This window comes from Stylophora pistillata, chromosome 2 (genome assembly GCF_964205215.1).
Source record: "Stylophora pistillata chromosome 2, jaStyPist1.2, whole genome shotgun sequence".
NCBI classification, from domain to species: Eukaryota; Metazoa; Cnidaria; class Anthozoa; order Scleractinia; family Pocilloporidae; genus Stylophora; species Stylophora pistillata.
Window position 1 is genome coordinate 14950752 of NC_142520.1, and position 27406 is coordinate 14978157.

The window sequence follows — 27406 nt, forward strand, 5'->3', positions numbered from 1 at the left end:
AATATTACAGTGAAGGTGAGAGATAGGCAAGGAGGGGGGGGGGGACGGGGTGGTTGGGGGAGGATTCGGTACCCTAAGAACATAACTTGCAATTCTCCTCGTCTTTGGCACTTCTTCTAAGTACGCCAATATAAAATGGTTTTGGATTACGCTACATCTCACATGTGATGGAACACCATAAACGTGCCCATAAGTAATGACTGCGTTCTATGGCCTCAGTAGGGACCTTAAGATGTAGGACGGCCAGCGAGGACGCCAGCAAGGTTTGGACGGCAAACACCAGATCGAGGGCCCGTCTCGCTCGATGCACAAAAGGATTAAGATCCTGTGGACGTGGCAACTATTTTCATTGCAGAATTTTGGTTTTTTTCTTCAGCATAAACCCCTTTCCCATCGCTTATAGGGAACTCTCCTTAGATGTCGAAATGATATTTACCTAAATATTAGGGCTTTGCAACATGACGAAAATCTTATGACAGCAAATTCGTCATCTGCTTGTAAGTAAAGGTTTGTTTTCACGAACCTTGTTGTCTGCTTGTTTGTTGTCTTAGTTTTCCTGTGATACGGACAAGAGATGGGTGCAAAATAAGTTTAAAGGATAAACGAGAAGCCATAGTTTTTGCTAAGATAGTGGGGTCATAGATGACGAGGGCTTTTTGTCTGTTGTTTGATGTTAATCAGTCTAAAAATCCCGAGTTTGCCTACGAAGGCTACGGAACGTTGGACTTTACTGAAATGGATGACACTGAGTGCAAAGCGGAATTTCGTCTCAGAAAAGCTGACATTTCTGTGCTTGCCGGAGCTCTTGACGTCCCTGAAACTTTAACCCACAAACAGGGATATGTGATTGATGACATAGAAGGTCTGTGCGTCTTGTTACGAAGGCTTAGTTACCCGCGCAGATACTCAGATTTAATTCCCCGTTTTGGGCGGCCTGTACCAATACTAAGCATGATTTGTGTCGCGGTCACTGATCACATCTACACCATACACAGCCACCAATAACTGAGTGCAACCACTCTTTTCTGGACCCAACACCTCACCATGTGTTCGGAAATGCAGTTTTTGTCAAAGGTGCTACCTTAATAAAAGGTCTTTATTAAGATCATTGTGCAAACAGACGTACAACAATCAACATGAATAGAATTAATAAGGGAAAAGGAAAGCATTAATTACTTAATTAATTACTGAGATAATTGTTTCGGGTTTGTGGATGGTACAGTGCCGAGACCAATCTGTCGGCCAGGGGAGATGCAAAGGATCGTTTACAATGAGTACAAGCGTGTGAACGGTCTAAAATTCCTGTCTGTTGTTCTGCCAAACGGAATCATTGCAAATCTCTTTGGACCAGTAAGTAAGTACACTATTTAATTTGTTTGTAAGCTGATGAGGTATGTGGCCAGGGTATACATAGGAGACCAAATGTTTTTAATTGTCCTCGGGCCCTTGTGCCATCCAACACAGCTAATGAGTAGCAACAGAAGGAGGAGGGGGATGGCGCATTTATTAATAAATGTTTGGTTTGTTAAAAAGAAAAAAGATCAACTAGATGATGACCCATGTTCCTCCCAGAACAGTGTTACATTCTTGATTTCTTGAGCATGAAAATAGTGCCAAGATATAAGCCATCTTACCTTAATCCCAGTTTATAACTCCATTTGCAAAATGATTTTTTTTAACAGAAGTTACAAAACATGATGCATCAATGTTGGTCGAGTCTATCTTGCTGGATGATCTTGAGAGGCACAGTTTCTCTCCGACGGGCCAGGCGATGTGAATTTATGAGACCCAGGATGCCCTCATCGTGTGCACCCGTAGAGGCCATTTCAACGTGGAGTGCTGACAAATCAGGTGCAGGAATTTAATAAATCCACAAATATAGCTCGCTCCTCTGTGGAGTGGATTTTTGGGGACATTATTAACTATTTCAAATTTTTAGATTTCAAGAAAGACTTGAAGTTGGGTCCGAGTTCTATTGGTAAAATGTAATTAGTGTGGGCCTTACTCAGGAATATACCAACTTGCCTTTATGATCATGGTAACACAACTTCTGATTATACCCAATTGGTCCCTCCCTGTTTGCAAGATTACTTTGCTTTGTCTGCCGAAAAAAAGTCAGATTATTCTATTGTATTAGCTTTTCTGCAGGAAGCCATATTTGTTTCCACGGTAAGTCTCAAAAGCCTTCTGCAGATTTCCTTTTACTCGTTTCTCAAGTACTTTTAATGATGTTAAAAAAGACGATTTCATTTTTCTCTAAAGACAGTACAGGCACGTTTTCAGAAACAAATAAAAAAATTAATTTTAACAGAAGAAAAGGAGACTTCATGGTTGGTGTTACAACTTAATTAAGGAGTGTAATCCTGCTTGTGATAAGACCACGAGAAAACTACGACAGTAACAACACACTAAGATACTTACGGTGATGCCTTTTTGTTGACTGGTTTAGGAACAAACTGAAATGGCATGGTACACAACAAAACAAATGCGACGGAAAACAGACGGAAAAAACGACAACGTATCTCTCGCTCGCTTGACAAATCTCCTTAGCTTCACGATGAGAACGCTTGGGTAGTTTTTAGAATCATTACTGAATTGGGGAAGCCGCACATTCGCAGTCTTTTTGTTTAAATTTTGTACCTATCTTGTTGTAAGAGAACCACATAAGGCCGGTGGTTTACTGACTCTCTTTCGCCCCATTATAATGATGCTGTAAATTTGTTTAGCGTCATTGTTAAAAAAAGGCGGAAATGACGAAGAAGATGAAGAATACGTTTATTGTTCGATATTATATGATCTATTATACTATTGCAGAAAATCCATAATTATAATGTATTTAAATTCGAGAGGAGTAAGGCATCATTCGCTTTTGATCGCGAATTTAAATATTCCTCTTGCTGGTTACAACTAATTCGAAGTTGTTCGGGCAGTGTCATGAAAGCGCTAAAGAATTTATTTAGGGATATGTAAATAATTATTTTATTCTCTTAATATCAATGTAGTGCGTGACATTTGTATCTGTCACATAACTTGTATTCTTCATATTTGTATCTGTTGTGTAAGTAACCTTTATTGTATATATCAAATAGTTTTCTTCATTCTTTTCTTGCACCGTGCGTCCACATATATTTAAGGATTCGGGTGGTTACGGTGTGGTGTGTGGTTTTATTTTGAGAGAGAAGGACACCGGCGGCGAAGGTTGGAAAGGTTACAGAGACTCGTTCGGCGCACGTTTCAATCACTGAGAGTCATTCAGAAAAAATTCGTTCTTTCACACGACAACGAATTCATTTTCTGGGGGCGTATGGGTGCCGAGAAGCTGGCCGAAAAGAAAAAACACGCAGAAGAAGGAAAAGGAGAAAGTTATCTTCTGTCGAAGGGAAAGCCAGTGAAGACAAGAGGAATGAAGGAAAAGTAGGTTAGTTACGTTAAGTTGGAAACTACTGCGCAGCTGCGTTAAACGTGAGTTGAGTTTGGTTGGTTAAACCCAAGTCTGGGTTGTTAAACGTGAATATGGGATTGAGAATCGTTGGTTTAGCTGTCGTTTGTTGTTGGAACGTGGTTGTTACGAACAGGTCGAGTACAGGTGAAGCACAGGTCAAGTACAGGTCAAGCACAGGTCAAGCACAGGGCAAGCACAGGTCAAGCACAGGTCAAGCACAGGTCAAGCACAGGTCAAGCACAGGTCAAGCACAGAACGCGAAGGTGAACTGAACTGAACGTCAAAAAGAAATAACCTAGTACCTTATTTTTTTCTTAATAGTAATTACTCTTGTTAATAGTTTTAGTGTACTGTAGTTTAAATTATCATACTTCCATCAATTAATTAGGATAAATAATTTAGTTCATTGTGTTATCGCTATTGTTAGTTGCTTTATTGTTTTAATTAGGATAATAAATATTTGTAAGCCTACGTTTAGTTGTGTTGTTGTCTTCTAGGGATTGTTTGTGCTTGGGGTTTTGTCTACGTTAGAGGGCGCCCACCTTTGTGGCGCGGAATCGTCACACGCAGTCAGCTCATTTTAATTTAGGCGAGGATGTTACTAAAAGTTGTAACGGGGAACGGGGAATGGGGAACGGGGAACGGATGTACAGAGGTAACCCACCTGAGAATTTAAAATGGCGGAGTAAACGATGTTTATCAACATTTTTTTTTATCGCTAGGTCGCCGCTTGCAGCGAGGTTAGACAACTCGCTTTTATTTAACTATTTCCAAGGCGAAGCCACGAAAACTAGTATTCCGAGGCGGGATTTCGAAGTCAACGTTTCTGCATGGCTGCCTCCATTTGTTCTGACCATTTTGTTTTTCCTTCCAGAAATCTGCATCTTTTGGCAGAGTTTGGGTATGTTGGTTGTTTGCATTGCCCGACAGCATTTTTTGCAGATGAGTAGCAAGGAGGTAATATCTTAGGTTGACAGAAATGAGCTAGGAAACGTAATAACCAGCCTAGTTACTAAAATTACTACGTGCAGATATCTGTTTACCTTACCGCGAAATAAGATCAGGAACATATCTTTGTATCGACCCATAAACTTCCATGTAAACAATGGAGAAACCAAACATTGACAGAACTATTAATAACATTTAATTTAGCAGGAAAACATCAGTTATGTCTTAAAGAATGTAGGTGTATGAATTCACATTCATGCTAATGCTTACAATAATATTTATACTGTATTGATCATATTCAGGAGAAAGTGATTCCCATAATGGGCGTGAAAGTCATTCAGCTCTTTGCTTTACAATATTTTTAATATTGTAATGGTGAAGATATTGGGGGTAAACTTCATTATCTTGCAGTACAGTTACTCTAAGAATAAATGTCACGAGCTTGTAGTTCTGAGTTAATTGTTCAAATGTTGTGCGTGAATTGTAAGATACTCACATCTCCGAGGATTTGATACTGAACTGAACGTTAAAAAAAATAAAATAACCTAGTACCTTTTTTTTTCTTAATAGTAATTACTCTTGTTAATAGTTTTAGTACACTGTAGTTTAAATTATCATACCTCCATCAATTAGGATAAATAGTTTAGTTCATTGTGTTGTCGCTATGTTAGTTGCTTTATTGTTTTAATTAGGATAATAAATATTTGGGAGTCTACGTTTAGTTTTGTTGCTGCGTGTATTCAAGGGATTGTTTGTGCTTGGGGTTTTGTGTATGTTAGAGGGCGCCACTTTTGTGGCGCGGAATCGTCACAGGCAGTGAGATCATTTTAATTTAGGTTTGTTTAGTTCACTCGAGTTTTTTTTTGAAAACAGTTTTCAGTTTTGTTCGACTGGGTTAGATTATTTAAGGCATTGAGACTCTGTACCTCTGGAGATTATTGTAATTTTTGGCGAATGATCACGTTCGATCATAAAATTTCCAATCAATTATATTCACAAACTTTTCGATCTGTGATTTCTGTCAAGACCATCCTTGTTGTAGCTGAGATAAGTCGGCTAAAATGGTCACTTCCATTCCAGTTGCGAGGAATCTTTGGAGTGTACCTCGAAATGACCGATGAACCCAAGTAGCCAAAACGAATCTTGTTATAGTTACTTTTAAAGGTTCAAAGTGAGAGTGAGCTAGCGCCTGCCAGATCTCGACTCTAGTGTTCTCGAAGAACGCTAAGACGAGAATCAGCTAACTTAGCTGCCAATCACTTGTACCCAGTGCTTTTAAGCCTATACATTATTCGTACTTCCACATATCACAGCGTAACTTCGTCAAACGCGGTTCAGATTCTACAACAATGTTTGAAATGTGTATATCTTTCTCCGGGTCCGAATCGCACCACACCTCCCTAATGATTTATGGTAAAGAACTCGAACTTGTCAGGCAAGCTAACGTCCTTAGCATAATCATCAGTAATGACAGCTAAGTGGAACTGTCACGTGAATTATATCATTAAAAAAAAAGAATCATAACGTATGTATTTCCAAGACAACTCAAACGTGCAAAAAATGCCGATATGGTGAGTTTTTATTCTTCATGCAGACGTAGAGCCGTCGAATATGATTCACCACACTCAACCGTAGTGTCGTACCGACGAAGTCGAGAAAAATTGAAAAGCAGGCCCTGTCTATCATTTATAGTCCTGGTCTATCATACACCAGAAGTTTGACATCTCTTGCTAGCCGTAGTAAACTTTTGCGAGAGAAACTGTTTGTAAACAAAGTGAACAATCCAAACCACAGGTTATACAACTTCCTTTGAGCTTTCAACATTGACACAAGATACCCATAAAGAAATACCAGAGTCTTTATTGAGCCCCGCTATGGTACCGATCGTTTCAAAGAAATCCTTCATTCTGGCTTCAATTAGAAATTTGTAATTTTCATTTGATCTTTCATAGCATTATCAATGTAATTCAGTCTAACGACTGCGATATTGATTTCTTAATAGACTATTATTAATATTATTATTATTCGACACTAACATTTTCACAACAAGTGAGCTTTTAACGATTGTGTTCGCATAAGTTTTAGTATAATTTAGCAAATTGAGCGTACTTATTTAAGTTTAGCTTTGGCTCCATCACGTTTTTCTTGTTTATGGAAAAAAAAAGAACCTTTAGATGTCCTCGTGTGGTTTGCAGCTACAGGTCGGAGTAGTTTTTTTTGTTTGTTTTTTTTTTGTTTGTTTTTTCTTTTTTTTTTAAGGCAATTTAGTTTGATCACCTGAGTTGATAATATAAATTAGTAACCGTAAAGAGTTAAAAGCTGACGTTTCGAGCATTAGTTCTTCGTCAGAGCTAGCACGAAGGGCTCCGAGGATTGGCTAACGCTCGAAACGTCAGCTTGGTAACTCTTAAAGGCATCCAAGTAACATCAACTCATCTTGTTATACTTCCCCCAACGACGCAGCGCCACAGTTTCTTATACCCTTTATTCCTTGGTCTTATTTTAGCCTGCAAACAACCAGGGCTGGTGGTTTAATGTGCGCCGAAATACAATAAACTGCGAGACTGCGAGACGAAGAATTAGCTTTTTCCTTTCCAGACCTCTCACGGCATCAGCCCCTATTATTTTCACGGCTCAACCGCTTGATCCTTCAAAGTGAACACGAAACCGTCAGCGACTCAGGTTCAGTTTTTTTTTTCTATCTGTTTCAAGTTAAATTTGCCGCTGGGATATTTCCTATTCACTTAAGAGTGAAACAAAGAAACTGCTTTTTATTTGTAATCTAAGAACCGTCTTTTTTCACGTTAAATGCCGAATGGTTTAATAGCTAATCTAGCTTAAGATAAAAAGTTCATATACTTTACCACAAGAGACAATAACTTTGAATGACTTTCATCGACCTGTAACGAGTGATTACTTTAACTTTAAAAGAATCACTGTCTCTTACCCATTACAACTTATCCAAATAGGCTCTTCCATTTGCGATAAGGACATTATATGTGTTGTTTCAATTTGTTATTTGATGTAAACTGAACGATCATCTTCACTACAAAGAGAAAACAAATTAAAAAGAAATTGAGCACTTTCAACATTCCTATCGGTAAGTAATCATTTTCCCTTTGCTTCTGAAGGAAAATCATAAATTCTAGACACTATGATAATCAACTAAGCGGCTAAACAAAATCAGTTCCATACTCTCTCAAGCCTATGATGTACGAACAGTGCTTGAAAGTCGCAAACAGAAGGCTTCCCACCCCCCTCCCCCCTCCCCCCCCCAATATCTCTGGTAGCACTATTGTTATTCCCCTACGAGAAACGAGCTTTCTATTCGAACAATCTGAAAATGAAGCGTGACGTATTTTTTTTCTCCTTCAAACAAAAGTTTGCATGGCACTTGCATCCCTTCACCGTCGCCAAAATTAACAGGTATGCCTGTCACAATAACAGTGCATGAATCTCTATTATCCACTCTCAGAAAATCAAAGATTGTGTTAGCGAATCGTCCACTCTTTTCCCTTCTTCAGATGTCAAACCATGGTTTCTTGATCTTGCATGACACATACGGCATATTTGTCCACTGGGTGATAGGGCTCTCCTCTGGTCGAAAGTTTTTCATTCACTGTTGGTTTCCAGATTTCCTGGTAGTCGTGATATCCCTTTATGTTAGAGTTAATCTGAAGCGAGGCAACATTCCTTGGGCAAATTATTATTTAAGCAGAGCTTCATTTAGTAAATTCAAAGCCGGTATCTAGCAGTTGAGTGCATGCGTCTAATGACAAGGACGCGATATGAGTAAACAATACAGGCTAAATCACACAGCTTTTAGCGGAAGTGGATCACTTTGTCGGTATCGTCTTTTCAATTTAGGCTTTTTACCGAGGTGCTAATTGGCATGTATTTCTGTGCTGGAGCTTGTGCGGTGATCAAACGGCTCTATAAAATCGAACTCAGTTTCGGCTCTTCGCTAATATGGCGAAAATAGGGTAAATAAAGTTATGCAGGGGTAAATATTGCGTATTTATTTTTCACCCCTATAATTCGAACCCCCGATAATTCGACCTATTTTGCTTTTCCCTTGAGACTTCGAATTAACGGGGTGCAACTGTACTTTAAGGCAATTACAGAAACTCCAAAACCAACTGAGCAATATGAATAAAATTACTTTCTTTATGTTCATTCACATTTGGATAATCTGTTTACATTAGTGTTTATGCTACGATTCTTGAAGTATGCAGAGGACATGAATTCGCAAGTATTTACTGAACTACCAACTTTCAAGATGGGACGTTCGGGCGCGTGGCTTCTGGGATCCCCAGAGCTCGGCATTCTTCCATGTGAGGGTTTGCCACCCTAATGCCGAGTCTTACAAGGACCAGAAACCGCCGCAGATTTATCGCATCCATGAAAACGACAAGAAGCGGCTGTACTCAAGGAGAGTGTTGGATGTTGAGCATGGTTCGTTTACGCCGCTTGTATTTACAACTACGGAAGGGATGGAGATGGAATGCATAAAATACTACAGCCGATTGGCCAAGCTGATAGCCGTCAAGAAAAGGGAACGATACTCGCAAATAATTTCCTGGATCCGAGCAAAGACATCCTTTGCCCTCCTTCGGTCGGTCTTAGTTTGCCTTGGAGGATCGCGGGTGAAGCGCCGCGCTGCCGTATGACTATAATAATTGTGACGTTGAAATCGCAGCTGCCGAGGGAGCCGTTGACATTGTTTAATGATTTTTAGCAGCCTTGTATATAGGGTTCTAGATTTGCCATTCACCTTTCTCTTTTCTGTATAGTTTTAGATATGCTTTTACTTATCAGATAATTAGACTTTGAATCTGTTCAGATTTGACTCCGTTATTTATAGTTTTCCATACGCTTTGAAAAAAAATAAATAAATAAAAAGGAGTAGATGTGAGGCGAAAGTGAGTTGTTTTGGATCGTTTTTTACGCTGTTAATATTTTGTACTGTAGACTTCTATGGTAGTTTCTGACACTTCTCTAGTACTTTTTGAATAAACCAACGACCTCGACAATGGTTACTTTTACCAGACGCTGCCTTTGCCACTCTTCGGATATTCCATAAGCCCATTTATTTTTGTACCGAGTGGACTTGGGTACCGCGTTTTGAACCAGATTAACCTCTTCTTCGGCTGTTTTTTTTTTTTTTTCCCGAAAACGTGACAACGCCATATCTCATGAAGAATGACCGAATTGAGATCAAGGCATGTATATGTACATATCATGTACGATCCTCGCAGTAGATAGCGCTATTTAAGCAATAGCGAAAATCAGACCTGAAAAAAGTCAGGCCTGTACGGGATTCGAACCACTGACCTCTGCGATACTAGTGCAGCGCTCTATCAATTGAGCTAACAAGCCAACTGGGAGCAGGCCGTAAAGTTGACTCGTAATAAACCCGTGAAAGTGATAAATGAGATACAATACGCATGTATCTGTGTCCCGCTTTAAACAATGACGGTCCTTAGGGACTTGTAACACTGCTAAAATATTTGACAACAAAGGCCAATAATTAATTTTTGAATAAACAATAGTAATTCCGCGCACAATGCCGAGATCAGTCAGAATGTTTTCATTGTTCTTGGCTAATGATGCACGATTGAGAAGCAATTTCAAAAACTCGTGCTTCGTATTTCATTGGGGTTCTCAAACACTCGAAGACAATAAAAGCACTCGGCCTACGGCCTCGTGCCTTCATCAGTTTTCTCGTGTTTGGGGCCCGGATGAAACAGTCGCACCCGTTTTTCAAATATTACGTCGCATACTAAGAGGCATTTTGGGCTTTGCGGTTGGCATGCTGCTCAGTTTCTAAAATGCAAATTTGGGAGGATAAAATCCAGCACTTTGCGTTGTTTGTGTCGTTAACGCTGCCATGAAATTATGCCCAACTGAAATGAATAGCGTTATACACCATAATCCTTGACCCAGGTCGTCCTTGTCAGAACTAAATTTAGCATTATGTAGAGAGCAAACATTCTGCAATATGCTTAAAGGACATGTTAATTTAAAAATCGTACATTTTCTTTTCACATAGCTCTTTATAGCAAATATATGAAGTACACTGAAAGGTGTTTTTCATAATGGTAAAGCGTTGTGTCGTCCAGTTTTGTAGTAATTCAAACAAGCCCGGGCACACAATGCATAAATTTCCAAAAGAACCATGTTTGAAGCGACAAAGTGTTAAATCTGTTCAAGTGAAAAGAGCCAATTTCGTCGAGCCGTCATGCAAACATTCTGTTGTTTGAAGCAGTCATTTTTCACCCGACTTTTTTAAGAAAAGCTACATGGTGGAAATGGGCCTTAAAAGAGTAGCTGATCCTGGTGCTGTACCAACGATTCAGGCCCTACCAGAAACAAATTCTTCTGAAGTAAAAAAGCGACCCGTGCAGTCAGCAGATAGCAAGCATCTGGAGGTGGCCGACCGAACTAAGAAACAACCGAGAAGTGAGCTCTCTAAAAGTAAAGGGAAAGAAAGGGAGACAAATAAGAAATTCCTAAAAAATCTCTCAAACTGTCAGCCTTTTGACTGCCAAGTCAGCTCGCTATTATAGGGTCTCAAATTCATCCCAACACCACAACACCAACACCTTGACAAACGAAATGTAAAGCAAACCAACTCTTGTTAGATTTATTCATTGCAAGCTCGCGACGTGTGCGGACGAATATTTAATCGCTCCGTGTCACTGGATTTCTTCCCTTAACTATGCCTAATCCGTTTGTTAATTCGCTCAAAAAATAAAATGACAGCCTCAAATCCGAAATTGTTTCCCTAAAGAAAACTTTTGAAGACTTTCAAAACTCGCTCAAACCAAGTGTCAACGATGCTAATGTCTCCAGCAATGGCGGCGAAGCGAGTCGACCGGCGATAGCTCGGGACGAGACACTGAATACTCTGCAATTTTATGGCAAGTCTTACGATGACCTTCGCCTGGAAGCAGACGAAAGTTAACAACAGCTCTGGTCACGCCTGGATGTCCTATCTAAACGAGTGGAAGAAAATGGGAGATCCATCGAGCTTATCCAACGCTACAGCTATCAGTACAACGTTAAGATCGTCGGTCTCCCTGAAATAAAAGCGAGTGAGTCAGCCTCCGACACAACTAAATTATGTCTTAGCCTCTTTCAACCTGCAGGAGTTGAAGTTTTGATTCAGGATATCGATATCGCTCATCGTATTCCCGCCAGAAACGCCACTCCTGGACCGAGCGATTCCAGTCGTTTTCAAGTTCACAAGAAGGATTGCTAAAAAGAAGGTCATGAATGTACGGAAAGATGCATGCAAGGTTTCAACTTCTTCGATTGGCTTATCTGCCGATTGCACACAAGAGAACGTAAAGCTTTTTGATCATCTAACTCCGCAAGTACAACAACTCCTGGCGGATACGAGAAAACTTCAAACTCGTAATGGCCTCAGGTTTTGTCGGTGCAAGAACCTCACCATCTATTCAAGGCAAACCGGACTCTCACCCTATCAAGCTCAAAACCCTTGACGACCTTGAAAGATTTGCTTGGCAAGAGCAAGAGCCTCCCACATTATAAAAAACCTTTAACCGTCGCTGGCTGATGATATCCGGCCGTCTCAGTAAATCAAATTGGCTACCCTTCTCTTACTTTTACAAAAAAGTCCGTTCTTACGTTAATGCACAAAGTGTATTTTGAAACTTCGTGTCAATCTGTTCGAGAACTTTTCCCTAAAAAGGCAACTTCTAGGTCAACTCGCTTTACTAATCAATTTACTATCATTAGGTTTAAATCTGATACTGGAAGAAACACTTTACAGTACAGAGGCCCTGTAATCTAGAATTTTTTAAGTAGACTAGTTAAAGTGCCTGAAAATTATAATTCCTATAAGCAGATATTAAAGAAACACACCAGGGACATTGCGGAGTATTCTTTTAGCAAGGAAGCGACGTTGGTCACCGCAAAAAAAGATGATTGTATATACTTTTAAGCATTTTATTTTCTGGTATCATATTATTATTTCAATTAGGCTCTTGTAAATCTCAGTTTTTTGCATGTATATATATTGTTTTCTCCCCGTGCATAGCTTTTATTCTTTTGTTAATATCGTTTGTGTTTGTCAAATTTTGATTGTGAAGAGTAGGTCCACATCAGCCCTTCGGCTGCCAAACAATCTCAACCTACTTTTCAAATAAAGTTTACCTTACCTTGCCTAACCTACCTTTAAGCTAAGTAATCTGAATTCTGAACCTTGAGTAACCTTATTTGTAATTTAATTTGCTACTTCTACGATGGCTGACGAGACACCCCTTCAATATCTCCTCTCTTTTAATCACTTGGATGATAGTTCCTTTAATTTAGCGATATATGAATTTTCTCATGGCCCCCTGAGTTACGATGCCGATCGTCTTAAAACATTATTGGGGAACTTAAGCACCAAGCGTTCGTGATTCACGGAGGCGAACCGGAAGTGAGATTTCGAACATTTTGCCTACTGCGCATGTCAAGAGGTCGTCGTGATGTGTCACGGTGGCCGCCAAGGCACTTGTGGCCTCCGTGCTGATTTTTTAGGACCGCGAATGGTCTAGTGGTAGTAGTAGTAGTGAACTTTCTTTATGTGACGGGAAAACCTAGCGCATAGCACTAATTGGGGACACAGGGTAAAAGCTCTGAAAATAAGAAATCTGGAACCTATTTACATAATTATTTACCTAAACTATTAACAGTTAAAATTATTTATCAATGTCCTAGAGTTAAAGTCAATTATTACAGAGCGCACATTTTTTGCATCCATCGTCAATCACGACAGTCATGTCCGTTCTCCTGATTTTGCTCTTAAATCCGTGCAGGCTGTCTTCACTGCGTAACTCTTCTGTAAGTTTCGACCAGAAGAGAAGGCCATTGTATCTTATAGAGTGTTTGCCATATTCTACTGTATTAAAGCGAGGGTTTCTAAAATCTGCATTTCTTAGAGAATATCTTCTATCGCAGTTTACTTCTGACATAAATAACTCCTGTATTTGACAAGGAAGTAAGTTCTTTTTTGCCTTGAACATAAGGATTGCTATATCCTGGAGCCTTCTGTTCACCAGTGATGGAATTTCAGCCAGCCCCAGCAGGCCGTCATAAGAGAGTGATTTATCGTTGAAAACTGTTCTCAAAGCCCTCTCCTGTAGTCTTTCAACCTTACGTTTGTCTGAGGCTCTGCAGAAATGCCAGACGATACTGCAGTAGGTCAAGTGAGGTAAAATGGCGGCTTTATAAAGTTGTAGTTTAGCGTAAGTGGATATTAGTTTTTTTTTCTCGTTGCCATGTTCCCACCAATAACGTAGCTCCATTTTCTGCCTTTAAAAGCACACACAACCCACAATTCCTCTATTCGCTCCGACGAAGGGCTAACGCTTGAAACGTCAGCTTTTGTAATCGTTAGCTTTTGTAATCGAACTGGTCAGCGGTGAGTTGGTCAGGACGGACGTTACTTTACGAGCTCCGCTAATCTTAATCAAGTTTGGATAATTTTTCGTTTCGTTTTGGATAATTTTTCGTTTCTTTTTTTCTCGATCGTTTTTCTTTTTTTGCTTTCTGAGAGATTCAAGAATGCCTGAGTCTGTTGCTAGCCTCAAGAGAGAGAACAGTAAGCTTAAAGATCAACTGTCTGTCATGGCGGATGAGATTGCTAAGATGAAGGAGATGCTGCTGGAGCAGTCAAAAAAACCTGCAGCGACTAATGACGAAGTAGAGCAAAGCTTAGAATTCATGAGTAAAGAATATGATGACTTTGAGAGATTCAGGGTCTCTGCTGGTAAAGAACTTGATCGCTTAGGTGCCATGCTTGATGAGATTGCTGTTGAAGTTAACAGAGTTTCCAGGAGCATCGATGAATTTCAAGAGTACAGTTATCAAAATGATGTTAAGATTGTTGGTGTCCCTCAATTGAGTCAAGATGAATCCTCGGCCTCTACGAGTGAGCTATGTGATTGTTTATTTAAGGCAATTGGATCCGCTATATCAATTCATGACATTGACACAGCCCATCGAGTCCCAACAAGAAGCAATGACAATGGCGGCCCGCGGCCAATCATTTGTCGATTTATTAGACGATTGTCAAAAGATGATGTCATGAATCATAAAAGAAATGCAAGTAAAGTTGCCCCATCTGCTGTTGGTTTACCTGACGGTGCCTCCCTTTCCGCTGTTAGAATTTTTGACCATTTAACGCCAAGGATGCAAAAGGTTTTATTTGAAGCTAAGAGGTTCAAGGAGCAGTTTCACTATCAATATTGCTGGTCGAAGGGATCGCTTGTTTATCTTCGTAAAGATACCACGTCTCGAGCCATCAAGACTAAGGATATCACGGACCTGCACCGATTAACGAATGGACGTGAAGGCTAAGTATTCATGTTGATGTAGAGTTGTTTGTCTGTTTTTAGATAATAAGTATGAGTGTTAGCGAGAAACGTGTTCGTTGTACAATTAAATCTACCCTAAGCGAACCTCCATACGCGAATGTTGATATTATTAGAGCTCATGGACAGTTTAATAACATTCTCAACAGTGACTTACCGACCAAGAAGTACTTAGACAAACTTCATAGTATTTATGATTTAGATTTGTTTCGCTTAAATACCGAATCAACTTTAAATCCCGACAGAAACTTAAGCATGCAACAAATTAGATGTAAACATTTCTCACCCTATAGTTTTTCTATGTTTAAAGAGTCTTTGTTGGAATCAGATAGTCGATGTCCTTTCTCTATGCTTCATACTAACGTAAGAAGTTTGCGGAAAAACATTGATAATTTTCAAGTCCATCTTTTGATGAACTTGACCACCAATTCAGTGTAATCGGTATTACAGAAACAAAAATTACAAATTCATCTGGGCTAGATTTCAATGCCTGCATACCAAACTATCAGTTTGAATATGTCCCAACACGTCTATCATGTGGAGGTGTTGGAATGTACATTAATAATTGTTTGAAATATAAGGTTCTGGAGAGAACATCTAAAGACGCTTTTCAGGCTTTATGGATCGAAATTGAATCCCTAAAGAGTAAAAATATCGTTTGTGGAGTGATTTATAGGCAGCATAATGATCCGGAACAATTCCTCCAATATGTTGACTTTACTTTAGAAAAACTTAGCTCCTCTGATAAAGTTGTTTATCTTATGGGCGATTTCAATATTGATCTCCTCAAATCTGAAATTTCCGATTACTCCCAAAATTTTTTGTTATCTTTACAATGTTATTCGTTCTTCCCGGTAATTGATAAACCATCTAGAGTCTACAATAATTCTGCCACACTCATTGATAATATATTTCTGAATAGATTTGATCATAAAATTTCAGGTGGAAATATCGTGTCAGACATTAGTGATCACTACTCCCAATTTTGTATTATCCACAGTCTTATACCAAAAAATTTTACTGCTAAACATAAAATTCGCGATTGTTCCAACTTCTCTGAAGAATGCTTTATTAATGATGTCTCGGATACTGATTGGGATAACTCAATGACATATGGATCTGTAGACAAATGCTTTTCTTCCTTTTACAATAAATTTAACAAGCTCATTAATAAACACGCTCCTCTTAAAATTTTATCTAGGCGCAAGGCTAAACAATTTTCCAAACCGTGGATAACTAAGGGCCTACGTAAATCTATCAAAATAAAGAATAGACTTTTTTACTCAGGAGATAAATCTAAATATAAGCTGTATAGGAATAGAATTGTTAGTCTTTCTCGTCTCAGTAAAAGATTGTATTATGAAGCTTACTTCTTTACAAATCTAAGAAATGTTAAAAAAACGTGGGAGGGGATTAACGAACTATTGAACAGACAGCGTAACAAAAAAACAGTATCAGCCCTTCAACGCTCTAACAACTCTGGAGTAACACAAAATCCGTCTGAAATAACCAATATCTTTAATCAGTACTTTGCGTCTATTGGACCGCGGCTTGCACGCAATATATCACCTTCCAGGATAAATTTCCAGGACTACCTTGTCGGCACTAATCACTTTAAGTCTTTCTTTTTTTGATCCCGTCGTTCCATCCGAGGTGGACTTGGAAATCTTGGCTATACCCAGTAATAAAGTATATGGCCTATATTCTTGCCCGGTTCATCTTCTAAAATCTGGGCGCCATATCCTTTCTTCACTCTTAGCTGCCATGATGAATAAGTCTATCTCAACGGGTATTTATCCCCATCTTTTGAAGCATGCCAAAGTAATTCCTATCTACAAATCGGGAGACGAAACTGATCCATGTAATTACCGCCCAATTTCCCTCCTTTCTGTCTTCAATCGATTATTTGAGAAATTGATGGCTAAACGTCTTAAATCACATTGCGAAAAAAATGGTATCTTTTTTACTTCTCAATATGGATTTAGAGACAAGTGTTCAACCCAACATGCAATTTTAGATATCTTAAGCAAAATTCAAACTAATATTGATGCAAAGTTATTCTCTTGTGGTATTTTTATTGACCTAAAAAAGGCATTTGATACGGTGGATCACTCAATCTTACTGCACAAATTATATCATTATGGAGTCAGAGGAATAATTAATTACTGGTTCTCTTCGTACTTGTTGAACAGGAAACAGTCGACTCAAATTGGTTCAACCGTATCGAATATAGAAGAGATAGTTTGTGGTGTCCCTCAAGGGTCTGTACTTGGCCCCCTTCTCTTTTTGATTTATGTTAACGACATTTACCGTTGCTCCCAGATTTTTGAGTTTTACCTATTTGCTGACGATACTAACTTGCTTTATTCAAACAAAGATCTTAAGGATCTTGAAAAAGTTGTTAATGATGAACTCGCAAAAGTGGGTGACTGGTTGGACGCAAACAAACTTTCTCTTAACACTAGTAAATCTAACTTTGTTATTTTCCATCCTTACCAACGCAAATTGGACTACATAGTTCACTTGAAAATTTATAATAACGATCTTAAAAAAAGTGTATCTCTAGAACAAAAAACTTTTGTGAAATATCTAGGAATTCTGATAGATAATAACCTTCCTTGGAAGTATCATATTGATTATATCTCATCTAAAGTTAGTAAAGGAATTGGTATAATTGCCAGGTTAAGACATCTTGTCCCATTTGCCACACTTCTTAACATCTACCGCTCCTTAATTGAACCCTATATCTCTTATGGTCTTATTGCCTGGGGACAAGCTGCTAACACTCATTTAAATAAGGTTCTCATTTTACAAAAACGTGCTCTACGACTAATGTATTTTGCGGATAGCAAAACTCATAGTGCCCCGCTATTTGTTAACTCCAGAATCTTACCAATAACTATGCTCTATTCTCATTTGGTTTCCTCTTTGATGCGTGACATTGATAATCATCGTGCCCCGTCTAATATTTCTATGCTCTTTCTCCACTCCGAGCAGGTTCATCACCATTTCACAAGATTCTCAGCAACGGCTAATCTATACGTTAAAGCGTCTAGAACTAACCAACTTTTATTTTCTTTTGCTAGAATAGGTGTAAGATTGAGGAATAGCATCCCAAAAGAACTTCGTATTAAAAACAGAACCCCGTTTAAGCGTGAACTTAAAAATCGCCTGTTAAAACTTTTGGAAAGTGAGGAGATGAATGTTGATATACGCTGCTCAGAAATTTGTAAATATCTCTTGATAAAGTAACTCTTCGTTTAAGTCTTGTTTCAATTGTATTATATATCTTGATAACTTTGCAATTGATTATTTAATTATTCAACGGACTTAATTTTATTTTATTTTATTTAACAATTGTATTTTTATTTAATGATTATCTTTGTTTAATTGTATCGGTATGTGATCATTAGCAGAGACAGCACTTGTTTTAGAAGGCTGGCCCGCCTAGAATAGCTTGCTAATTGCGGGTCACCTAGGACTGTGATAATATTGTATTGCTAACAAATAAATAAATTGAAATTGAAACACATCGTTACGGTGGCCAGTTTACCATTTCAACTTTGTTGATATATCCAAATTATTTCGTTACTCCCACCGACGCAGCCCCAAACAGTTTCTTTCGAAACTATCGGCCTTTATTTATTAGTTTTCTCAGACGACTTAAAACTCCTATCTGTTGACTTGCCTTTTTACAGACTAAGGTATCATGCTCACTAAAATTTAGTTCAGAGTCCAGGAGTACTCCCAACAGTTTGATAGATTTTGATTGTTCAGTGTCAGTCCCATCTATATGCAGATTTATACTTTTTTTGGCCTCAGTTCCAGAACCCATAAGCATAGATTGATATTTCTGAACATTCACTTGTAGCAGGTTTTCTTTGTACCATTTAGTAGCAATCTTTGATGTAAACACGAAGCTCGTTGCAGGTTTGCTCACATTTAACGTTGCTACAAATATTGTTTTCCACCAATACAGCATCCATTTAACATCTAGCCAATTTTTTAGTAAGTTGAATCGACATGTTTACAGGGATGCTACACGCAGGCATAGGTCCTACCCGCGTAAACGAGTTGTTATCATCCATCAACGTACCATCACTTGGAGAGTCCACGCTGAAGGCTCGCAAGAGGGAACTAGGGCTCCAAATTGAAAATTTGGCAAAGGAAATGTCTGAAGAGTTTAGAAAGTGAAAGAAACCCTTAGAAGGATGATAGTGAATAGGAAAATGTGGAGATAGGAGCGTCATATGACATGGGATGGCAAAAAAGGGGAAAAGCCCACAACAGCCTGACAGGTACACTGCAAAATTAATTCAACGTCTGAAGCAATTAAAAAGGGCGCATTTGGATATGCATTTTCATAGAAAGCTGCTGTTTTTTTCTCTAGATTGTTCTTTACCTTACTGAAAGTTCTGGTGTTAGCAAATAGTCAAAGTTAATTAACTATTTACATAATTAATAGATAAATAAATAAATAAAAGATATCATTTTTTTCACCACTAAGTGTTGGTTGGCCTAAAAACTGGCATGGTGATTTGCTATGGTTCAAGGTCAAAAAGGTAATGAATAAAAATATATTTTGCCTACTAGCACCATGTTGTAAACAACAAGAGCAATGTTTTTCTTTTTTTTTTCAATTTGACCAAAAGAGTACAGAATCATTCAACATATGACAGCACCCATATTTGTCTCTTTGAAAGTGTTACCCAGGACCTTTACTCGTAATGTCTTTTGTGAAGGTGTGCAACATGTGAAACTGGCAGCAGACAGTCGAAAACGCCTTGCATACACGACTGCAGGCTTAACTGGGAAGGCTCGTCAAAAGCTATGGAAGCTGATGTTTGTGTTCATCTAGTCAAAAGGTAATTACTAACCAGGCATGTAATAATAAAAAAAAATAAAATAAAATAACAATTATAATAATAGTTTTTAGCATGTCAAGTTCACAGCTCTATTGCTGCAAAGAGAGACTTGTGGAATCTGTTTTTATGATATCAGTGTTACAGTAATGACACTTGAACCATAAACAGTGGAAAGTCTTACACTACGTTACACCCTTGGTAATAATGATTCAAAATTTGACAAGAAAACAAACATAAAAATCGGCACCTTTATTTTGAACATCAGTATGTTAAAAATGCAGAAAAGAAAATACTTTAAGATAATGCCCAGGTATACAGTAGTTTGAATGCCCTCAATTTTTATGGCACAAAATTTAATTTTTGTGGTTTACTCTGCTTAACAGTTGTGGAGAAAGAAATGCAGTTGTATCTGTTTTTGTTGGGGACGATGATTCGTCCACCATAAGCAAAGTGAGGAAAATTGTTGAGCATGAGGTTGCAAAATGGTCAGATGTAGTCCATGGTAAAAGATCCTTCGGTAGCTCACTATACAGCATCAAGACCCAAAACAAAAGCCTGACAGATATGTTGATACAGTATTTCCAGCGATGCTTTGGTTACGCACTAAAGCAAAATAAGGATGATGAAGAAGGTGTGCGAAATGGTCTGAGGTCTATTGTGCCCCATGCTTAAGATGACCATTCTTCCTGTTGCGACTGGTATGGCTACTTAAAAAATCCTATGTCCTACAAACACAGAGGCCCTCCCCATGGCAAGGATCTGATGGAAAAAAGCTTGAGGCAGTCCCTGGAAAATATCATAGAAGTAAGTACAGTGTACGTGTATGGTGGCACAGCTCGCTCCTCACAAATTCCCAATTCCAACCATTTTGTATGTAATGGAGGAACAAAACTCTTAGAAAATAGTGTTAGTGCTTATGATTGTATTCTAGTTAATAACTGCAAGGAATAACGCTATAAGTGTAAGGGGACTATCAACCTCTTTCTCCGTTTCACAAGCTTTATGAGACACCCTTTTTTTAGTGAATAAAAACCATTTGCTTCATCAATTTAGGTTTATGCTTCAAATGCCAAAAAGCTATCTCCCCTTGGGTCGAGCCAGGCAAAAGAAGCACTCAACAACACTATAGGAAGCAAAGCTCCAAAGATCCGACACTGCGGATCTAATGAAAGCAATGCCTTCCGTGTTGCATGTGCTGTTTGCCAAAAGAGCTTATAACCAAAGTAAAGCGGGCACTCTGATTGGTCAATTTAGCGTCCACCATTTGCCCATGGGTGTACGCTGCTGACGTGAGCAAATGCAAAGACTATTTTTCCGCGCGCGCTTCTTTTTTCTGGTTACGTAAGATCTGTTAAATAAAAGGGAACTCTTTAGCTACAATGTATCAGTGTTATCTTATAAAACAAATGGTAAACACCACAGCGTACACTATTGAGTTATGGATGCACTTAGGAGGCTTACTAAGCACTCTAGAAGCTAGAGTCGCTCGAGGCGATAGCCTTGAGCGACTCTTATGCTTCTTTCGATCGTGCTTAGCAACCTCCCGTGTGCATCCATGACTCAATAGTGTACGCTGTGGCGTTTACTATTCGTTAATTAGGCCATTCTTATGTTTCGCAGGTGAGCAGGTATAATATTGTGAGCATTTTGTACACTCTCCAATTTGTGTGATCCATTGAACATTACACATTATCCAATGTGTCCAGTGTTGTACTACCAGTACCTGTTGGTACAAAAAAAAAAAAAAAAGAAACAGCACTATATTATAACTTAGAATATGGTTTTCACTAGGACTGGTGAATTTCTCTTAGGCTTTTATGAAGACACAACAATCGCCAGGTTCCAATTCTTTAAAGTTTGCAAAGAAAATGACAAGAAAATACTAAGTTTGAAAGTGAAACAGAAAAAAGAGAGTACAAGAAGAAAAGAATTGCGAATAAAGAGAAGCGGTTGAAAAAGACAAAACAGCTTGAGAACATAGAAGGACAACAGTATATTTCTGGAATGGGCTTTGATGGACATGATGCTGCTCAGGAAATTTCAGCACCACCTGAAGCCTCAAAGATTGAGAGAGTATCATTAACCAAAGACTATCATCAAATCATATTTGATTTGGAAACATCTGGAAGGGGTAATTAGCTTTGCAGGGTGGAGTTTAGCAAAAAAGTAACAAAGTCAATATAACCATGTTTGTCCTAGCGGGGTATTTCTGAATGGCACATTAGAGAATAACTAACAACTATTCCCCGAGGTGGAGGTGGTTAGTGATGGATATTTACCGAGCCGCGAAGCGGTGAGGTAAATATCCACCGCTAACCACCGACACTGAGGTGAATAGTTGTTTTAGTATATACTAAAACAGTGAGATTATATACGCCACCGTCGTTAATTTGAGTGATTTCTTTGCTTGTCACGGATGCAAACCGGGACGCCATTTTTTCTCGAGTTGCTCGAAGGTAAATAGCAAAGGATATTCAGAGTTTGACTAGCCAATCAGAGCGCGCCTTCAATGCTATCCACTGTTTTAGTATATACTAATTATATTTAATCATGGAATTGTTTTTCTATTTTCTTAGATTGCTGAATACTCATCCTGCTAACTTGCATCACAAGTTTGTTTCATCATGCCTTGTTCTTAAAGAAAATAGGTTAGATGCAAATTGGCAGGACAGATATTCAGAAATCACTCCTTCTATTTTTACTCTAGATATACGCTGCATAGATGCACTAGGCTTTTTTTATTACATTTTTCTTTGTAATACCTTTGTAAAGTAAGAAGAAGGTTTAGAAGGTTTATTTCACAGATAAATACATGGCAGCCCTCTAAGGGGCTGAATTGCGTATTTACAAAAATTGTAACAGAATATCTAATACTATGACTAATGTAAGAATAATAGTAAGCCAAAAAGGGAAATTGAATACTGTAAAATGATGAAACCTATTATTAAAATTAATAAAGCTATATTTATGTAATATCATGCTCAATACAAGATTTGATTAAAAATGTGTCCCTGAACCTATTTGTTTTACACCTTGGTGTTTCAAAACCATGCATCGTCTTAGATGGTAAGACGACTTATGGGCTGAGGGTAAAAGATTTCTTAACCGGTTACTCTTATCATTTAAAAGAGAATTAAAGGTCTTCTTACAAATATTTTCATTGTAACGTTGAATGCTTGGTAGTTTAGTGCTGACTAAAGCATCGCTGTAGTCTATCCCCAGTAAAATAATAGCCAGCGCCCTTTTCTGGACACGTTCCAGTTCCGTCTTGGGATACAATGGCAACGAGTAATAGAACGCCGGTACCGCATAACTAAATACAGATCGAATGGAAGTGCAATAGAATAAGACTATTTCACTTGTCGGGAGTCTCGCCCTTTTAAGATGCACCAAAAAATACAAACGTTTAGAGGCCTTGTTTATAACCTCACTAACATGCTCGTTCCATGAAGTAAAAAGTAATAATTGGATTACAATATCTTAAAACGGATGATAATTCTGAAATCTTACAAATTGAAACAACACATGGTAAAGATGAGCTCTCTATTTATATCAAGCCTTCTAATGTAATATTACCAGAAACATCTGCTGTGAACAAACTCGCCTTCCAAAGAGGAATACTGTTTTATGATAGGAAGCCAATCACTGATGCTGTTGCAATTGATGTGGCCCTGAAGACCTTTATTGAGTGGCTCAAATCAAGAATGCCTTGCATTTTAGTCGCACACAATTACAAATCCTTTGATGCCAGGTTCTTGGTGCAAGAAGCAGAGAAAAATGGAGTCATGGATGACTTAGTTAAAACAGTTTCTTGCTTTACAGACTCTCTTTCAGCATTCAGGGAATTGCTTCCTGAAAGGAAATCCCATAGCCAAGAAAACCTAGTACAAGATCTTATGTGTAAATCCTATGAAGCTCGCAATGCTCTTGCAGATGTGTAAACACTCTACCAGCTGGTGAACAAGCTTCTAAATGTCAAACAGCTACCAAAGTATAACTTCAAAGTTTCATGGGTGGTATCCTATCAGAAGCTCTTAAGAGAAAAGAAACTTCTCGTTAATACCCTGCAGCCATTATTTAGAGAGAAGTACATTTCAGCCTCAATGGCCGTTAAGGGTCTCCCTCACCTGCAGGTGGTATACCAAAGAGGCAACGAAGAAGGGGTGAAGCAAGTTCTGATGGAGAGGTTTGACAACAAACCCAGAGTCTCCTCAAACAAGTGGGTGCTGGCGCAAATATGTCAGTACTTTATAGATAATGCAAGTTAAGATTGTGATTTGTGCAATTAATTTTTTGAAATAACTTTTGCACAGAAAATGTAGCAGTCAGAATGAGGATCAGTGAGACACTCAAGTGTGGTTCTGAAGTATAAAAAGCAAATTTTAAAGTACAGTTCGTCTTTTTTCAGAGTATACTACATTGTACAGTATATATCACTCCTGTTAGAGTGATGGGTGAAGAATTCACATTGTGCTGTGTATGGAAACCAAACAAGACAACATACAAAGAAGAGGAATCAACAGTCTTTTCTTTAAGCTTCTTTGCCAAGCCTTTATTGCCCCTAAGCAAAACAAATCGAACCCTAGCTCACTGGAATTAACAAAACGCCAGCGCTACAAAATGGTTTCAACTACAGGCTTATAACTTCAAAATATCATCAAATCTTGACTTACCTCATTCTTTGTTATCTTTTCACGCTTTCCAAGTATGAATTTCTGTGTTGGCGATATCAAACACATAAAAATAACCGAAAACGAGCTTAATATCGAGTGCATACTTCGAAAACGATGGTCACCGTTTTGTGTCTCGTCCCAGTCCCCAACGTGCAAATTCTCCATCCTGACTACTTTCCGAAAACCATGTCCACCTTTCACGGCAGTTTGTGAGGAAACAAGCACCGTGACACCCGATTTTTTTCTCAGGTATTTGCTATGAACAGTCTAATGGACAACATATTTGAAGAAGAAAAAAAATTTTATAGTAGAACATGATTGTGTTTTGGAAAATAGTTTCCTACATGGTGTATTTTGGTCAAGGCGAGGACTTCAAGCTAACCACGAAACTGTCCGAAAAAGTGCCAAATCCCCACAACCTAGCAATCAAAAACAGCTAAAATGAAGTAATACTGCTTATTTTGATAAAAGAACCTTTAATTTCAAAATAAAATTTTTTTCATTCAAGTTACCGAGGCTAAACTCTGTATGAAGGTGATTCGAATTTTTAAAGCGCAACCAATAAAAATACCCCATTTTAAGAGCCTGCTGACGCGTAAACAAGCACGGTGACCCCTTTCTTTAATTACATTTTTTTAATGTTTATATCATGAATGTTAATTATACCAAGTTTCAAAAATATTTTGAAAGTAGAACAATTTCAAGGGAATTACCTTAACCAATCAGAATTTTGCGGCCGCCAGCGACCGTAGAAATGAACCAATAGGGGCCTTTGTTACAGGCGTTCCCTTTCCTCCCGCCCGACTCCACCTTTTCTCTTTTGCCGATCTTCCTCCTCCCCACCCCCTCCCCTTTATACGCCTGCTACGCAGGCTAATGACTACACTAATGTCACTTATAACACGAATAAACTGATACTCTTGTGACATTACTGCAGGTTTCATCAGGTTATTAAAACTACCGACTCTGTACGTTAATACTAAAGACACTTTCAGTACATTACTAACAACTATTAGTAGATCATTACTTCTTACACAACCTACAGTTATTTAGAACAGTTGATTGCACAGCTCATTATCAACTGTACGCTAGAGCCGATTTTTTCTTCACTTTGATTATTCAACCTCTTTATAATCCACAATAAACACTTTTGTTGCAAAGAGAAGTTATTTACCCCTTGAAAAAAATCGGTGTCATTTTATATCCGTGCGAGGTCCTTTACCTGCTTATAAAAACCACTTTCCTCTGTCTCCAAATTTGTTTCGTTGAGAGCTCCAATTGGTTGCTTACCAGCGTACCCGTATATGTAGTTAAAGAAACTAAGGCTTAGTATTCGCGAAATCTTCAGTTGACTTTTGGGAAACTTTTTGTTCCTTCTAAAGTTTTCTGTAAACGATTCAATATTTTTTATCCCGATTTCTCATACAATGGTTTTCTTTTAGTGTATTTTACTTTTATATTTTGCACGAAATCAAATTGAAGATACGTGGCAGCCAATTCCACGAGTTATGAAAAACACTGATTATTCTTGCCCGCTAAAGAGCTTCAGCCGCTGATGGTACCGGAGATGTAAGATAATTTAATAAAATCAATTAGTCAACGGACTTAGGACTGTTTAACATCGGATTGTAAACGATCGAAGCCGAAGCAACAAGGGCGTTGAGATTTTTAGATGAAAATTAAAAGTGTTCAAGGTGAAAATAGATGATAAAACTTAAGTTAATCCCATAGTGTTTTCGTCTCCCTTCGGAAGGTTGGTCCAGAAAGTATTACTCTAGGATGCTGTGGCTTAATGCATTACTGGCTTTTAGCCAAAAGAGACCACGAAAAAAATCCTTTTAACTCGTGACTATGAGAATACATAATGATAATAATAATAATAAAACATTTATACCGCGTCAGTATCCTACTGTTCAAAGGCGCCTACAGAAACTTTAACATTAACACTTAAGACAGCTAATATTAATTATAAAAGGCTTTTCTAAAAAGAAAAGTTCTTAATCTACTTTTAAAACAGACACAGACTGCGCATTTCTAATTTCACTTGGCAAAGCATTCCATGATGATGGTACTGCTACAGAGAAGGATCTTGCGCCAAATGTTTTCAAGTTATAGGATGGAGAAACAAGAAGGTGCTTGGATGATGAGCGTAGTTGACGCGATGGGGTGTAATATGTAAGCAAATCACAAATGTACGACGTTGCCAAGTTGTTAAGTGCCTTGTAGGTTATAAGTAAAATCTTAAAAATAATACCTTGATTAACGGGAAGCCAATGAAGATTGAAAAGAACAGGCGTAATGTGATTATGCTTTTTTGTAAGTGTGACGAGGCGCGCCGCGGCATTCTGGACGTGTTGTCGCTTTTTTATAGTGTAGCCCGGTAGGCCATACAAAAGGGAATTACATTCATCAGTAGGATCACTTGCTATCAGAACAAGTTATTTTCAGAATAAAGGCTAAAAGTTTCTAAAGAAACTGTGGTGTTGCGTCGGTGGGGGTAACAAGGTAATAAGGTTATATCAACTTAGTTGAAATTGTAAATTGGCCACCGAAATGATTAAAAATCTGACGTTTCGAGCATTAACCCTTCGTCAGAGCGAATGACGAGGGGTTAGCCCTTGATTCAGAACTCGTCAGATTCAGAGTTCAGAACTCATCAGGATTTGTCAAAACCAATTCGTGAGAGCGAATGACGAAGGGTTAACTCGAGCGTTAACCCTTCGCTCTGACGAAGGGTCAACGCTCGAAACGTCAGCTTTTTTATTCATTGCGGTGGCCAATTTACAATTTCAACTGAGTTGATATAACCAAATTACCTCATTTAGTTTCAGAGCTAATGGCAGGAGAAAAGTTTGAAATTCCGTTTTGTATACCAATTATCTAATTTTTTCTCTTTTTTTCAAGTGCATTGACGCGCATGCGTACGCAGACGAAACGCGACTGTACCCGACGTTCGAGCTGAACATCTGTGCAAGTGAGACAGAGTGTGCTGCTGCCGTTGGAGGGCTGTTCGGGCCTGGATGATTCAGGATAAAATGAAGATCAACGACGGTAAAACGGAGTTTGTTATAATGGAGATCAAACAACAGCTTA

The 27406-nt window shown here is 38.5% G+C and overlaps 1 protein-coding gene, 1 long non-coding RNA gene and 2 pseudogenes across 2 annotated transcripts in view; 3 read left to right on the forward strand and 1 right to left on the reverse strand.

The window, feature by feature from the left end:
- LOC148737284 (uncharacterized) overlaps positions 1 to 27406 on the reverse strand; it is a 243101-nt gene that overhangs the window by 200131 nt on the left and 15564 nt on the right. The window lies entirely within an intron of this gene.
- LOC148737301 (uncharacterized) lies at positions 643 to 11654 on the forward strand (annotated as a pseudogene).
- On the forward strand, positions 13818 to 14999 carry LOC111345748 (uncharacterized). The gene has a single exon (XM_022953029.2). The coding sequence runs from the start codon at positions 13967 to 13969 to the stop codon at positions 14759 to 14761; it is 795 nt and encodes a 264-aa protein (XP_022808764.2). The 5' UTR covers positions 13818 to 13966; the 3' UTR covers positions 14762 to 14999.
- LOC148737302 (uncharacterized) lies at positions 19025 to 23908 on the forward strand (annotated as a pseudogene).